The following is a 16,254-nucleotide window of genomic DNA, read 5'->3' as shown; positions in this document are numbered from 1 at the left end:
TAAATGTAGCATCACCTCCCTTGACTTAAACTCCACACACCTAGAGATATAACCCAACATTCTATTGGCCTTTTTTTATTGCTTCCCCACACTGGCGAGAGTGGGACATGGAAGCATCAACATACACACCAAGATCTTTCTCGTAATCAGCTACCTTTATTTCAGTGGAACCCATAAAATATCTGTACTTTATATTTCTGCTCCCAGCATGGATTACCTTACATTTATCTGTGTTAAATTTCATCTGCTAAGTATCAGCCCAGTCGCTAATTAAATCCAGATCCCGTTGTAGCCTCTCTGCTGCTAGATCAGTATCTGCTCCACCACTCACCTGGGTGTCGTCTGCAAATTTAACCAGTTTACTGTATGTATTGGTGTCAATATCATTAATGTGAATTAGGAACAATTATGGTTCTACAATTGAACCCTGCGGAACCCCACTATGAACGCAGGCCCACTGTGACATTGTGCCTGATGATGTTGAATAACAATTTACGAACATTTCAAGTTACGAACGGCCGTTCGGAACGTATCTCGCTCGTTAGTGGAGGAGCGTCTGTATATACTCCTATAACACTGGTCTTGCCTGGATCCAGACATGGTGTGAGGTAGATAGCTGATGATGTCATAATACTTCAGGTTGGGGATGTCTCTCACGCCGCAGAGCTGCGAGGAACGAAATCTGTCAGACAATAAGGAGCATGGATGGCGTATACCAGCCTTGTGAGTTTCTGTTGATAGCTGGTATTACTTGAGATTTATCAATCCATCCATCCACTGCTTATTCTGATCAGGGTCATAGGAGGTCCGGAGTCTAACTCTGAGGCTGCGGGCACAAGGCAGGGAACAACCCAGGACGGGATGCCAGCCTATCGCAGGGCACAATCACATGCCATTCACACATTGTGCTCTGTGGCACAATGACCATTCTTCCTCTGCTGTTAGGGGAACTTTGTAAATTCTGCATTTCAGTGGCAGCACTCTCTGAGGTATGCAGATTGGGGAGCAGCCAGTGGCGGATCAGCTCCTCCCAATGGTGTCTGATGTCACTCCTTTCAAAAAGTGTATTATGAGACTCAGGCTAAGGCACTCCTTGGGTGTCTTGTCTGTTATCTCAGTGTATGCCCACAACTGCGGTGAGCGATGTCTCATTGAGGGAGACATTTTACTCGCAGCTTCACACGATGGTTGATGGGTGTCCACAAGGTGACTCTCCCCTGGTCATGGGTAACTTCAACCACTTTGCAGGAGGACAAAGGTCCAAGTCTTTAGAGTCCTGGAGCTCCCTGTCTTGCTGTATGGCTTTGGAGAATCCTTGGGTACCTCTGGTTTGACTTTGTGTCGATTGAGTGGTTGCTAGAGGAGTCCTTTACGGCACCAAGGCCATGTGGAGCGTTGAGGGTGATCCGGCTCGCAGGATCCTCATTGCTGAGGCTGAGGGGACGCCCACGTAACACCTGGCTGCAGCAGATGGATGACCACTTCCGGAGGGTGGGACTGGACCGTGTATCTGCCTGGGGGGTCGCTGGCCGGGATCCCGAGGAGTTTCGCTTTGTGGTGGGTGCGGCAACGCGCTGCATCAGCCTCATGCTCCCCAACCTGACCTGATGTGTGTGACTAATAGTACTGAATATGAGTGAAAGCAACCACAGTTTCCTCAGTAATGTATTTCATGAACTGAAATTTTCCCAGCAAAGCCCTTTTATCCATCCTAGTCTCTGTCAGGGTGCATAATGTTTGCAACAACCATTGTAAAATTTTTGCTGGATGACAGCATGCTCTGTGCTGGAAACATGAAGGGTGGTGTGCCAGGTCCGAGTCTGTCTGTGTGTGTACAGTTTGTGTGTGTGTGTGTGTGTGTCTCAAAGTGTGGAAGGAAAAATGTAATTCATTGATCAGGTATTATTCTTCCCCCAGCTTATTTTCTGCTAGATGCCAAATAATCACCCTGAGACGCCATAAGATAAAGCTCCTTTTAATAAGAAACACGCCAAAGAGAAGCTGACTGTTGCCGTCCCAACGGGCTCGGCCCCCTGACACAGAGAACAGCTCCCTTAAGAGGCCATTCTTAACTGGACTAGTTGTTGCACTGCATAATCAATGACTGACTGCTTCTTTCACGACAAGAGCCCTCTTCTCAGCTACAGCCCTCTTCTCATCGTTCTCACACTTCTCTTAACCTCAGCAGAGTATTTGTCTCCATAGGTTCCCCACAACTTCCTGCCATTTCTCTGCTAGCGAGACCCTGACCCAGATTTCTGCCAGACATTTTTTCATCCAAAGCCACATAAATGCAAAGGGGAAAAAACATTATGGTTATATGGTTGTAATGAACTTAAGACATACTGCAAGGCTGTATTTCAGCCTATCAGATTCAAGTGCGCGACTGATTATACATTATAAGTGGTATAAATAATAAATGCACATGAACACTGCAATCTCAAATGATCAACAATAAACCAGTAATCGTGATAGCGCTAAAAGTAATGTGTCAAAATCACAGCGACGAACAAAATAAGCATTTAAATAAAATATTTCTGCAAATTATCTTAAGCAGCAGACCACTCCCACAACATGGCCCCACAACAGAAGTAAGTGCTTTTCAGGGAAGTGGACATAGTCAGTGAGGAACCAGACCTTAACCAAGAGCGACTCGGAAACATGCTGAGCTCAATTAAAAGTATCACAGTGAATTACGACGCAGTAAATGAAGGGAAGACCTTCTCCTCCGGGGACATGCTGTCCGGCCGCGTCCTGCTGGTGCTGTCGAGGGAGACCAAGATAAAGGGTCTTCGGGTGAAAATGAAAGGAAAGGCCAAGGTGCACTGGCGCGAATTCAAAGATAAAACCTGCGAACATTACAAGTCCAAAGAGAAGTACTTTAAGCTGGAGCAACTGGTCATTGGTCAGGAGAAGGGTAATGGTCAGGACGTTACAATTGTTGGTTGTTGTCCATTTAAAATGTTTTATTACCAAAATACTGTACATACTGTTTTACTCAGGGCTAGATTAAGGAGGGTGGGGGGCCTGGGGTCCTATAGCTACCTACATAAAATATTTTGCAGTGTACAAAGTACTAAGTGCTACAAGTATTAGCATCAAGGTTTCAGTGTCACACAGAGTCAAGTAAATGACTGTACTACAGAGTTTCAGCTTTAAAGTGACTGATATCTGACGCATGGAAAAATGTAAGCCTACTCTCTGAAATGATGAGAGACAAAGTCCGTGTATCACAGCTTGTATCTATAATTGGCCATAGCTGCATGGACCACAGGCGACCCAGACCTGTCAAACCAGTACAGAGCCGAAAACAAAGTTTGTATGTTTTTATTAACCATGTATTTTAGGTGTGAAAAGATGATGAGAGACAAACGTGAAAAGACAGCGTAATGACAAGCTGGAAAACAGCAATTATTATTTTATTTTAAGCAGTACTAAAGATGCATCAATGAAGAAAGACCAAGCACCATCACTAACCGAGTTCTGAAAACAATTATATAATATTATACTGCATTAACTGTTATATAACTGTTGACTTTCAGAAAACGCCATTACGTACGTTATGTCCGAATATTCCGGCATTTACAAGCGCTTGTAAATATCCGTAGTGTGCAGTCGTGGTGTGTTGGTGTAAATCCGTGTTGTGCTGTGTACTCGAGTTAAGCGCGTACCCTTAACCGTACGTGTTTGTACTCCGTTCTTAGCTGATCCTCACGTATTTTAGCCATTGTGTAATTATCCTACCCTTCCCGTTTAGGTCCGCATATATAATTGTTTGTTAAGTGCGATATTCTGGCAAACTAGGCTACATTACGAAGCACTTTCCGCACGATCGCGCTATAATGACTGTCCGGCGCTATAGTGACTGTCAGGCGAAATATGTTTTATATGTACAGCGAAGCGACCACCTCTGCTGGCATTTGTATTTTCGTGAAGATCCACTGATCGAAATCTAGTACCACTAGATAATGCTCCATTCACACCTTGCACGTATTTGAGAGCTGTTTAAAAACTCAGTACTTAAATGGCGCAAGTACATAGCCTATAAACAATTGGAAAAACCAAAAAACTTTCCGACAGCACTTTCACTTGCGGTTCGGTATTTTAATCTTGTGAAGCAGCAATTAAAGAATATAAAATATTTACATACAAAAATTGCCCATTGAGATTCATTTGCCCCCCTGTAGCTCGGGGCCCCGGACTATACTGCCCCCGTAACCGTCGCTAAAGCCGGGGATTGTGTTATAGAAAATATTAATTTTCTTATGTAGGCCTATGTATGGCGTGATATCCTGACCAGAGTGTACATTTATTTTATTAATCCTCTTCCTGTGCATTTGGGAACAAGGGTAGAGTGTTATTTTGTTTACTTTTAGTGTGGCACTGTTTCATAACAATATATGGCTGGCTATTCAACCACATCTGACGATTAGTGTTAAATTCCATCCACGGGCATTTTCCAAACCACTTATCCTTCCGGGTCATGGGGGGACCGGAGCATATCCCAGAAGCTATGGGTACAAGGTGGGGAACAACCCAGGATGGGGGGCCAGCCCATCGCAGGGCACACTCACACACCATTCACTCACACACTATTCACACCTATGGGCAATTTAGTAACTCCAATTGGCCTCAGCATGTCTTTGGACTGTGGGGGGAAAATGGAGTAACTAGAGAAAACCCTATGATGACATGGGGAGAACATGCAAACTCCACACACATGTAACCCAGGCGGAGACTCAAACGCTGGTCCTAGAAGTGTGAAGCAACAGTGCTAACCACCACACCACACCACACCACACCACACCACACCATGCCACCCCTTTAACTGTTCAGTTTTATGTATTATAAAAATGAAAATTTTCCATTTCATTTTCAGATATCGTCCTGGCTGCTGGGAGCCATGTTTTCCCGTTTACATTTCAGATTCCCGAAGGGTAAGAACCACACCGGATCTGGGGTTTATGATCAGAACCTTCTCTGTAAACATCTCAGTTTTCTTCCCTTGACAGGGACATGCCGTGTTCCTTTAAAGGAGATCATGGAAAAGTGAAATACAAGCTGGAGGCAAAGCTGAGCAGGTCTTGGAGGTTGCCGAGTAATGCAGCATCCGCGTTCACCTTTGTTTCAATGCCGGTGATGAGCCTGCTTCAGTTGGCTCTGCTGATGGTTTGTAGTACTCAAAATGTCCACTAGGTTATGCTGTAAACCAAATCATTATGGTCCCTTTCAAACTGGTCTTACATATACAATGAATCATCTAAAAACAGTATATTTATACAGGGAATATTAAGTTCATTTACCTGATAAGAAGTAAACTTCCAGGTTTTCTAGCTATTTGTTCCTGTAACTTTCTCAATGATAATGTACATTTTGCAGATGTAAGCAAGAGATTTTTGTGCCCTGTCACTCACAGTCACCCCAGCATGGCACTGTCACAAAGAAGATGAGTCTCTTCACCTCCGGAAATGCTGCCATTAATGTGAATATCGAACGGACGGCTTACTGGCCAGGTAGACATTGGAGAGACCCCAAAAATACTGTTTGTTTCCCAAAATATGCTTTTTAGAAATGATAATATTGTAACGTTGCATTCTGGTATGTTCTTTTGTTCCTGTCAAAAATACCAATGGTTAAAGTGACATTTTCTTAGACGTCAGACTGCAGGTGAAACAAGTGACCATGAGAGCAGAATTTCAGCAGAGAAGCCCACCAGGAGCCTGGTGTGGCTGTTTGATCACACTTGGGTAGCAAGCCATAGAAAAGGCCGGTCATCAGCACCCAGGGAATGGACTGGCTGGTGTACAGCTCGGCCGGTTAGGGCGCCCTGCCTGTGATCGGGAGGCCGCCCTGCCTGTGATCGGGAGGCCGCCCTGCCTGTGATCGGGAGGGCACCGGTTCCATTCCTGTGGTCAGCAGAGGGGTTTCACCTTTGGGCCCTTGACCAAGGCCCATAATTCCAGTTGCTCCAGGGACTGGCTGACCCTGCTTTCTTCATTCCACATCACTATACATAAAAGCGAAGTGATAAATAATTAAACAGGCTTACAGGGAAATAAATGGGATGTCTCAAAAATATGTAGCAGCTGGCATGAATAGGCGGGCGTTTGGTTCCCTTATATCCTGTGTTTTTTGAAACATGAAATTTTACTGAAACTATTCACTTGGATGTTCTGTCCTTGGGTTCCCCTGCAGGAGAAGAATTAAAGGTCACAGTGTATGTTCAGAACAGCTCTTCACGTAACCTTGTGCCCAAGGTTGCTGTGGACCAAATTCAGAGTTTTTTTGCTCAAGGTGAGGACAACATCTGTACACATCGCATCCTGAAGCATGTGGGGGAGCCGATTCCTGCTAACATGCCGCAGATGCTGACTGTAGAGCTGAAGCTCCCCCCAAATCTGCCGGCCTCCATGTACAACTGCAGCATCATCAGTGTGGAGTATTTCCTCAAGGTGTGTATCCACGAAGTGCAGAATCCTCACCAGCTGTGTATAGAAGGTGAAAGGCACCTATAGTAATTGTTAGAATGTTTCACCTTTTTAATTATACTTTTTGCCAAGGGAGTTTATGGTAGCCCATAGTAGCCCTTTCTGGATTTTGATGAAATTTGGCACATTGTAGAGGACAGTCTAACATGTCCAGGTGTCATTGTATCAGGGGTCAATCCATCTCTGTGTCACCACAAATAGGCCAAATTTCAAGTAAAATTTTTGCTTGTAACTTTTTTTCCGGGCTTGTGATCGTCTTTCCTCAGAATCCTTCGGTCATCTCGATTTGAGTGCATCCATTGGCACTAAAGCCCGCTATATTGGATTTTCCTCCATGTCGAATTTTTCAAAAACCCTACTTTTGCAAACTAGTAGGGGTGTAACAATATATCAAATTTTGTGTTAAAAAATGTCTAGATACCAAATTTTGCACAAATGATCTCAGACAAAGCCTCAAGAAAGTTATCAGATGGATTTTTTATTTTCAAAACCATTCGTCTGTTGCAGTCTATCACACTTGGCAGCAAAGCCACCAAACAGAAAATGAGCTCACACCTTAGCCAATCTTTGGTCAGTTGACATGAAATTTGCTGCGAATGCAAACAACCTTACCCTTGCGTAACGTTTCCATGGCGACTATGCCATCACAGTCTACGTGACACCTCATTGCTGCCTGCAGCTATTTTTCTGATATTGTTTCTTCAACTTTTTCAGTTTCTTATCTGGTTCAGACACATTATGTTGTATATTTTGTATGTTTCATTGTAGGTTTACTTGGATGTTCCCTTTGCCATTGACCCCAAGGTCAAGTTACCGTTGGTCATCCTTCCTGCTGTATGAACCATAGGAGCATTTCCACATTAACCTGCCCCTGGGGCTGCCCCCTCCCAACTGCCCCAGGGGCATTTCCACATCAACTCCCCCCCCCCCACAGGGTGAAACATATGAGAGAAACAGTGATGAGGGAGATCAGTCAAATGAAATAAAAATGTTAATTTAAAAACATGCATTACTTCAGAATTTCAAGTAACTGAGCATGACTGTTAATGAGCATGGCTGTTAATAAGGAATTTTTAAAAATGTGAAAATGTATTGATTTTTTTAATGGTCTTGATATTTTCAGTCTGTTGTGGTAATGAGATTTTTAAACACTTGTTTTGGGGAAATGTTAAAAAAACACATTGAATTTTCTGTAAATGATTTTAAATTTACCCTTACAAACAATTCAGACCTGATTATTAATGGCTAAAAAATACATTTGTTGACGCAAGCCTTTTTAAATACTTCATGTTTGAAATATTTGATACCAAGATCTCATGAGAATCACCCTCAAAAGCTTAAAGATTAACTAAAGAAAGTGCTTTTACCTTTGTATGTGTGGTAAGGTTCATTGTCTAGATATAAAACATTTACTGCCAATAATTTTGTCATTTTGTCATACTGTCAATGTCATTTTAATGCACGTTTAAAAAAAAGTCTTTTTAATTTCATGCAGAATCTAAAGAGGATTTTTGCTTTCAGTAAAAATGAAAAAAAAGGCAAAAACTGAAAAACGCCTTCCGAGTTTTTGTGTCCAGCTGTTATAGAGGCAGCATGAACCCTGAACATTCCTTTATGTACAAAGCTAATACTTTATGTACCGTGAACAGTACATTTTGGACCCATTATTAAAAAAAGCTAAATTAATGGCATAGTTGAAAAGATACTGTGGAAAAACTAGACATCGTACAGTCACAAGGACAGCTAACATGTAAGTGAGGCTAGTTGCTACTAAAGAGTCCAGGAGTAGGAAGAGGTAAGGAGCGTGCACTGATCACAGCGCGTAAGGAGCGTACACTGATCACAGCGCGTAAGGAGCGTGCACTGATCACAGCGCGTAAGGAGCGTGCACTGATCACAGCGCGTAAGGAGCGTGCACTGATCACAGCGCGTAAGGAGCGTGCACTGATCACAGCGCGTAAGGAGCGTGCACTGATCACAGCGCGTAAGGAGCGTACACTGATCACAGCGCGTAAGGAGCGTGCACTGATCACAGCGCGTAAGGAGCGTACACTGATCACAGCGCGTAAGGAGCCTGCACTGATCACAGCGCGTAAGGAGCGTGCACTGATCACAGCGCGTAAGGAGCGTACACTGATCACAGCGCGTAAGGAGCGTGCACTGATCACAGCGCGTAAGGAGCGTACACTGATCACAGCGCGTAAGGAGCCTGCACTGATCACAGCGCGTAAGGAGCGTACACTGATCACAGCGCGTAAGGAGCGTGCACTGATCACAGCGCGTAAGGAGCGTACACTGATCACAGCGCGTAAGGAGCGTGCACTGATCACAGCGCGTAAGGAGCGTGCACTGATCACAGCGCGTAAGGAGCGTGCACTGATCACAGCGCGTAAGGAGCGTACACTGATCACAGCGCGTAAGGAGCGTGCACTGATCACAGCGCGTAAGGAGCGTGCACTGATCACAGCGCGTAAGGAGCGTACACTGATCACAGCGCGTAAGGAGCGTGCACTGATCACAGCGCGTAAGGAGCGTACACTGATCACAGCGCGTAAGGAGCCTGCACTGATCACAGCGCGTAAGGAGCGTACACTGATCACAGCGCGTAAGGAGCGTGCACTGATCACAGCGCATAAGGAGCGTGCACTGATCACAGCGCGTAAGGAGCGTGCACTGATCACAGCGCGTAAGGAGCGTGCACTGATCACAGCGCGTAAGGAGCGTGCACTGATCACAGCACGTAAGGAGCGTGCACTGATCACAGTGCGTTTCATGGGTTGTCTCCTTCAGGGTCTAGGGTGACTGGTCAGAGGGTTTTATTGGTGCCTGGGCACAGGGGACCTTCATGCCAAGGGTTGATGCCCAAACCACCTCCTGCATGCCCACTAGGGAAAGCAAAGTCAACCTATCCCCCACATCTTGGAGATAGGCCATTATAACTGGTGACCATTGACTGGCCATGTTTCCAAAAAAGTCCATGTGCATTTTTAGGGGAGGATAAAAGTCACAGGCCAGGACAGCTGACATCTTTTGCTCCCCTCCTTGCATTGGGGTGGTCGCGGGAGTGAGCTGACTGGTTTTCAGTTGCAGGATTCAAGGAATAGGCGGAATGATACCTGGAGTCATGGGCAACTCTGTGGTTAAGCCATGGGACCATCTTGGTTGGCTGGTCATTCTCTCATTCTGTGGCACGATGGACAATAATCCACTTGCAGCTTACAAGCACATAGAAGTTTATTATACATTCAACTCGGATGAACAAGAAACAAAAAGGACCATCAGGGGTCTGAACAAAGACTGGAAGACAAAACAAGAACTAGCAAAGACTAGAACTACGATCCAAAGAAATACAGAGGGCTTGAAACATGGGCTTGAAACAGGGTAGACAGTGAGGAACAGCTAACAGCATATGTTCAGGAAACAGAAGCAAGAACCACATTCAGAGAACACGTTCAATGACAGACAGAGGAACAGGACAAAGGCAGGCAAATATATACACAGATAACAAGGGCTACATTAGGGAGGGATGTGAGCCAATGCACACACTAAGGACTTCCAGATTACGGGAACTGGTGAAGGTTAATTACAAGCACTAGGGGCTCAAATCCTAGGAGATTCTAGGGACAAGGGTCGAAGGACATTATTACAAAACTAGACACAGGCAGGGATAACCAAGAACAAAAATGCAAAAGCAAGGACCGATACTGACCAACATGAACAGGAGCATAATTACATACTACAGATAACAAAATATCAAAAACTGTTGGGTTAGGGATGGTTCAAACTGAACGTTCAGTATCATAACAACTGTCGGAACATTATTATTTTTCGGAGCACGCTCTTAAGGCTTTTTGGGGGGGTTGGGACGCTAGGAGTAACTCACACATGACCCACATTCTGTGAGAAATGCACAGTCCACTTCGATTGGTTGAATCGAGCCAAGTGTGAACACGCCCTAAAAATAAATACACATCTGGGTTAGGCTAGATGCGATACTGCGTATCTAGCTGCTTGGTACCGATATCATGCTAACTTTCGCATGAACAATACTACGTCTGTTAGGCAGCTCTCTCCTGTGTGTACAGACACCATGTAACACCACGTATTAAAATGATACAGTGCATTTGATCTCTAAAAGACTGAGTAAACTGTGTTGAATTGTTATATGGTATGTGTTTTCATCTGACAAGTGTACAAATCAAAACGGGATGTGATGCCAGCTGTGTGCATTTTGTGTTAGTTGTTTATCAGGTTATTTAAGTACGTTAATTTAGTATTTGAACCATCAACCGCCAAACAGAGGCAGACATTTCAGGTCCAGAATGCAAAAATCCAAACCAGGATTTTGTTTCAAGCAACCAGTTGAGCATAAAGAGACACAGTCACAGAGTACGTAACTGGCTGGTTGAAACAAAATCTTAGTCTGGATTTTTACTTTCTGGACCTGAAATGTCTGACCTGAAACCACCTCTGTCGCTAACCTGCTGAGCTACGTGTAAAAATGAAAACTAAAATCTGTCCTGTTCAGGCAAGTCTCTTAGTAGCATCCTGGAGCATTTAGAACGTCGCAGATTATGCATTTATTTGTTGGAAACCAAATAGCCTGCATAGACAGTGAAGCCAAATCCAAGACGTATTATGATTTTTAAATGAGACGTTGGCAAACACAACTTTAGCAATGGTAAAGTGAAGTGACACCGTTTGTGGCACCAAGCTGCTTTCCGCAAATGAACTTAAGCAGCAGACCACTCCCATAACACACCCACAACAAACATCGGGGTTTCTTGGACAGATTAGGTGAAAGTCCCATGTGTTACAAAAAATATACAGACATTCAGGTGTTTGCAAGAACCAAACCTAGACCAACCACCACCTTTGATTCTTCAGCCGAAGAGTATCTTGGAAACATGCTGAGCTCAATTAAAGGTATCACAGTGAATTACGATGCAGTAAATGAAGAGAAGACCTTCTCCTCCGGGGACATGCTGTCCGGCCGCGTCCTGCTGGTGCTGTCGAAGGAGACCAAGATAGAGGGTCTTCGGGTGAAAATGAAAGGAAAGGCCGAGGTGCAGTGGAGCGAGAGACACCTAGGGGAAAAAAGAACCCGACACTACAGCTCCAAAGAGAAGTACTTTAAGCTGGAGCAACTGGTCACTGGTCAGGAGAAGGGTAATGGTGAGTAGTGGTGAGCGGATCGATCCAAGTATCGATAATATCGATAACAATGTTGCTATTGATATTGATCAATACCAGTTTAATGAGATCGATACTTTAGTTTCAATTTCTCTCTTGAATGCACTGTGGCTGTCTGTACTTTGTTTATTGTATTTTCACTAATCATTAAAAAAAAAAAATTCAATGCCGGTTCTCTAATTTTGTGCACTTTATTTAAGAAAAAAACATTTTTTGTTGCATTTTGTGTTTTATAATATAGTATTTATTAACTTATAAATGTTGCCCAAATTCTGTCCTGGGTTTTAACTAATTAATAAAAAAAACTCACAAAAACACTTAGAGTACTCGTACGATCCCCCTGTGTACCACACCCCCTCATTAACCCTGTGTGGAATCCCTACGTCTGCCAGCTGTTCTACGTTTCCTGCCAATTAGTCTTGTGTATTTCAGTCCACGTTCAAGTCCGTTTCCCTAGTCGTGTCATTGACGTTACAGGTTCTCTGTGCTGTGCATTAGGATAGATTCCTACTAAACCCGCATTCCTTGATCTCACATCTGGATGTTCCTGCTTCCGCGATTCCCCAATGTGACACATGCCATCTTGTTCATCTCCCCTCACTGGAAACTTTTGTTTTACCATAATGAAGTCATTTTCGGCCAGGAGTTTTTAACGTTATGATTTTTTAATTGAAATTTTTGAAGTATGGAAACTGGCAGCAGTCCTGCAGGTGGTTTGACCTGGGGGCAGGGTAGGCTATGAGGTTCTAATGAAAAAATAAATAACTTAAGTTTTATGCATTGTAAAAATGAACATATTTGCCATTTTATTTTCAGAGGTTGTCCTGGCTGCTGGGAGCCATGTTTACCCGTTTACATTTCAGATTCCCCAAGGGTAAGAACCACACTGTGGATTTGGGGTTAATGATCAGATCCTTCTCTGTAAACATCTCAGCTTTCTTCCCTTGACAGGAACATGCCATCTTCCTTTAAAGGAGATCATGGAAAAGTGAAATACAAGCTGGAGGCAAAGCTGAGCAGGTCTTGGAGGTTACCGAGTAATACAGCATCCGCGTTCACCTTTGTTTCAAGGCCAGAGATGGGCGTGGCTCAGCTAATGGTGTGTAGTACTCACAATGTCCACTAGGTTATGCTGTAAACCAAGTAATTATGGTCCCTTTCGAACTACAGTAATCTCTTGACCTTTGCAAATTCGCAAGTGACTGGACAATTTCACAGGAATGTTTTGGCACAGAAACTGACAGAGGACACCTATGCAAAAGGCAATACTTAAAAGGATTTGGGTAACAAAAAAATCATATAATATATAAATATTACTGATACATAATATCTGTTGGTGGTACGGTGGTTAGTGCTTCTGCATCACAGCCATGGGCGTCGCCGCCATTAAATCTGAGGAGGGCGTGTCCCCCTCACATTTCATAATAATTCATTTGGACCCCCCCCCCCCACACATTTAACATAAAATATTAGTTCATCCAGCGCTGTTTCTATTGCTTCGTGAAATAATCCTTTCCACTTGATCGATATGAGAATACACATACAACATCCAATTCATTAAAAAAATTCTGGGGGAGGGTCCCCAGACCCTCCGCCAGTGTGTCCCCCCCACCTTCAAAATGCTTCTGACGCCCCTGCTCACAGCACAAAGGTCCTGGGTTCGGTCCCGGGTGCTTTCTGTGTGGAGTTCCCATGCTCTTTTTGCCGGGGGCTCTGGTTCCCTCCCACGGTCCAAAAATGTGCAGGATAGGCTAATTGGAGAGTCTAACAAACTCTTAATAAACTACTTAAATAATGTCTATTTTATCGTTTTTCTACCATAAATGACTGTGCAATGTACAGACATTTATTAAGAAAATAATAAAAATTAAGAAGAAATAATAACTTTATATTTTGTAAAACCTTATGCAGATGATGCACAGAAAGGTACGAGTCTAAAGAAAAATGTCTCGGACAGTGTACAGTAACTTGTAAATGTAAAATTGGTATAGGTACTGACAGACTGACTATTCATCGGTATCAATACTTACGGTATCGATACAGTACAGTACTGTACTTAAATGTACAGTATTTTTTTGTTTTCTTTTTACAGTGCTGTCTACAGTAATGTACATATATTCAATGTGTTATTGGTGTTATTGGTCAACAATAGACTATTAGTACAGTACAGTTTGTGTTGAAAGTGGTAACAAATTAACTTTTTATATTATCATTCAGGCTAGTAGACTGTCATGGGTTGAGGTGCCCAAATTCTATTTGCAAATTGGTGTAATGTCACACGCTGCATATGCAGTGACTCACCCAAAACCAGCATATGTATACTGGACATATTAAAACCGGTCACCTGATGGCTACATTTTCAGGCTCCCAGTTTTTTTGTGTCTATAACTTTCTCAATGAAAATGTACACTTTGTAGATGTAAGTAAGAGATTGTTTTGTGTACTGTGATTTACAGTCACCCCAGCATGGCACTGCCACAAAGAAGATGAATCTCTTCACCTCCGGAAATGCTGCCATCAATGTGAATATCGAACGGACGGCTTACTGGCCAGGTAGACATTGGAGAGACCCCAAAATACTGTTTGTTTCCTAAAATATGCTTTTCCCTAAAAGTGACTTTGATCTTTTTAGAAATGGTAAGATTGTAATGTTTCATTCTGGTATGTTCTTTTGTTCCTGTCAAAAATACCACGGGTCAAAGTGACATTTTCTTAGACGTCAGACTGCAGGTGAAACAAGTGACCATGAGAGCAGAACTTCAGCAGAGAAACCCACCAGGAGCCTGATGTGGCTGTTTGATCACACTTGGGTAGCAAGCCATAGCAAGGGCCGGTCATCAGCACCCAGGGAATGGACTGGCTGGTGTACAGCTCGGCCGGTTAGGGCGCCGTGCCTGTGATCGGGAGGCCGTCCTGCCTGCGGTCGGGAGGCCGCCCTGCCCGCGATCGGGAAGACTCCATGCCCGCGATCGGGAGACCGCCGTGCCCGCGGTCGGGAGGACGCCGTGCCCGCGGTCGGGAGGCTGCCAGTTCCATTCCTGCGGTCAGCAGAGGGGTTTCACCTTTGGGCCCTTGACCAAGGGCCATAATTCCAGTTGCTCCAGGGTCTGGCTGACCCTGCTTTCTTCATTCTACATTAGGGCTGATTATACCAATACTTGAATAATCTACCAATTAATCTGACAATTCATCAAGTAATCATTTATAATATAATATAATTTAATAAATACATTGCATTTGGCACAAGGCAGGAACCAACCAACCATATGGTCAATTTAAGGCACTCCAGTTCATTTAAGTTGGGTTGTAGAAAGTAAAATAGGCTAAATTGCACACATCTGTGGCTAACCTCATAATATTGGGTCCATCATTCTGGAAAGTCCTTTTTAAGATATATTTGGTTTGCAGTTATGCTGTGGTGATAGTTAAGTTATAATTTGCAATAGTGACAGACGTCTGCATTTTCATTCCCTTTTAATGTGAAGTACTTCCACAATAAAGAAAACCGTGTGCTAAATAAACAGGCTGACATGAAAATAAATGGAATGTCTGAAAAATATGTATCAGCTGACATAAATAGGGGCAGCATGTGGTCCCCTTATACCAGGGTAGGCGGCCCTGATCCTGGAATGTCAGTATCCAGCAGGTTTTCTATCCTGCCTGAGGAGTTACTCTCTGCCTGAGATCAGATGTGGTTCATCAGGATAGAGAGAAACCTCCTGGATCACGGCTCTCCAGGATCTTTACGATCTCTAGTCTAGGGTTGGAGCATAACGGTAGCAAGAGGGGCGGAGCTTAACCAAACCATGAACTCAGCCCTGGGAAGCTTACGGCACTTAACAATACAAGAATGTTCTACTAAAACCACTTACTCAGGTGTTTTATGCTTGGATGCCCTTACAGGAGAAAGATTAAAGGTCACAGTGGATATTCAGAACAGCTCTTCTCGTGACCTCGCACCCAAGATCGCCGTGGACCAAGTACAGTCTTTTTTTACTGACCGGAGGGGCAAAGTCTGTAAACATCAAATGCTGAATCATGTGGGGGAGCCAGTTCCTGCTAATACAAAGAAGATGCTCACGCAAGTACTGAGGCTCCCCCCAAATCTGCCGGCCTCCCTGCACAACTGCAGAATCATCAGAGTGGAGTATTTCCTCAAGGTGCGTATCCAAAGTGCAGAATCATCAGAGTGGAGTATTTCCTCAAGGTGCGTATCCAACGTGCAGAATCATCAGAGTGGAGTATTTCCTCAAGGTGCGTATCCAAAGTGCAGAATCATCAGAGTGGAGTATTTCCTCAAGGTGCGTATCCAAAGTGCAGAATCATCAGAGTGGAGTATTTCCTCAAGGTGCGTATCCAAAGTGCAGAATCATCAGAGTGGAGTATTTCCTCAAGGTGCGTATCCAAAGTGCAGAATCATCAGAGTGGAGTATTTCCTCAAGGTGCGTATCCAACGTGCAGAATCATCAGAGTGGAGTATTTCCTCAAGGTGCGTATCCAAAGTGCAGAATCATCAGAGTGGAGTATTTCCTCAAGGTGCGTATCCAAAGTGCAGAATCATCAGAGTGGAGTA

The 16,254-nt window shown here is 43.9% G+C and overlaps 2 protein-coding genes across 2 annotated transcripts; both read left to right on the top strand.

The window, feature by feature from the left end:
- Positions 1 to 193: 193 nt before the first annotated feature.
- LOC111848525 (arrestin domain-containing protein 3-like) lies at positions 194 to 7,986 on the top strand. Its single transcript, XM_023820621.2, has 6 exons — positions 194 to 2,917; positions 4,880 to 4,937; positions 5,013 to 5,169; positions 5,417 to 5,513; positions 6,196 to 6,452; positions 7,257 to 7,986. Exons 1-6 carry the CDS (start codon positions 2,662 to 2,664, stop codon positions 7,326 to 7,328), a joined length of 897 nt encoding a protein of 298 aa, XP_023676389.2. The 5' UTR covers positions 194 to 2,661; the 3' UTR covers positions 7,329 to 7,986.
- A 3,295-nt stretch (positions 7,987 to 11,281) lies between these two features.
- LOC111848467 (arrestin domain-containing protein 3-like) lies at positions 11,282 to 14,443 on the top strand. Its single transcript, XM_023820514.2, has 4 exons — positions 11,282 to 11,663; positions 12,498 to 12,555; positions 12,633 to 12,780; positions 14,138 to 14,443. The coding sequence occupies exons 1-4, from the start codon at positions 11,297 to 11,299 to the stop codon at positions 14,273 to 14,275; spliced, it is 711 nt and encodes a 236-aa protein (XP_023676282.2). The 5' UTR covers positions 11,282 to 11,296; the 3' UTR covers positions 14,276 to 14,443.
- Positions 14,444 to 16,254: the final 1,811 nt, after the last annotated feature.

This window comes from Paramormyrops kingsleyae, chromosome 20 (genome assembly GCF_048594095.1).
Source record: "Paramormyrops kingsleyae isolate MSU_618 chromosome 20, PKINGS_0.4, whole genome shotgun sequence".
NCBI lineage: Eukaryota > Metazoa > Chordata > Actinopteri > Osteoglossiformes > Mormyridae > Paramormyrops > Paramormyrops kingsleyae.
This window is presented reverse-complemented; position numbering and strand designations above follow the sequence as displayed.

Bases quoted from the DNA above. Each gene is read 5' to 3' on its own strand.
- LOC111848525 (XM_023820621.2), top strand. From the start codon at position 2,662: ATGCTGAGCTCAATTAAAAGTATCACAGTGAATTACGACGCAGTAAAT. The intron at 4,938-5,012 runs GTAAGAACCACA...TTCCCTTGACAG, and splicing joins ACATTTCAGATTCCCGAAGG to GGACATGCCGTGTTCCTTTA. The intron at 6,453-7,256 runs GTGTGTATCCAC...GTTTCATTGTAG, and splicing joins GTGTGGAGTATTTCCTCAAG to GTTTACTTGGATGTTCCCTT.
- LOC111848467 (XM_023820514.2), top strand. From the start codon at position 11,297: ATGTGTTACAAAAAATATACAGACATTCAGGTGTTTGCAAGAACCAAA. The intron at 11,664-12,497 runs GTGAGTAGTGGT...TTTTATTTTCAG, and splicing joins TGGTCAGGAGAAGGGTAATG to AGGTTGTCCTGGCTGCTGGG. The intron at 12,781-14,137 runs GTGTGTAGTACT...TGTGATTTACAG, and splicing joins TGGGCGTGGCTCAGCTAATG to TCACCCCAGCATGGCACTGC.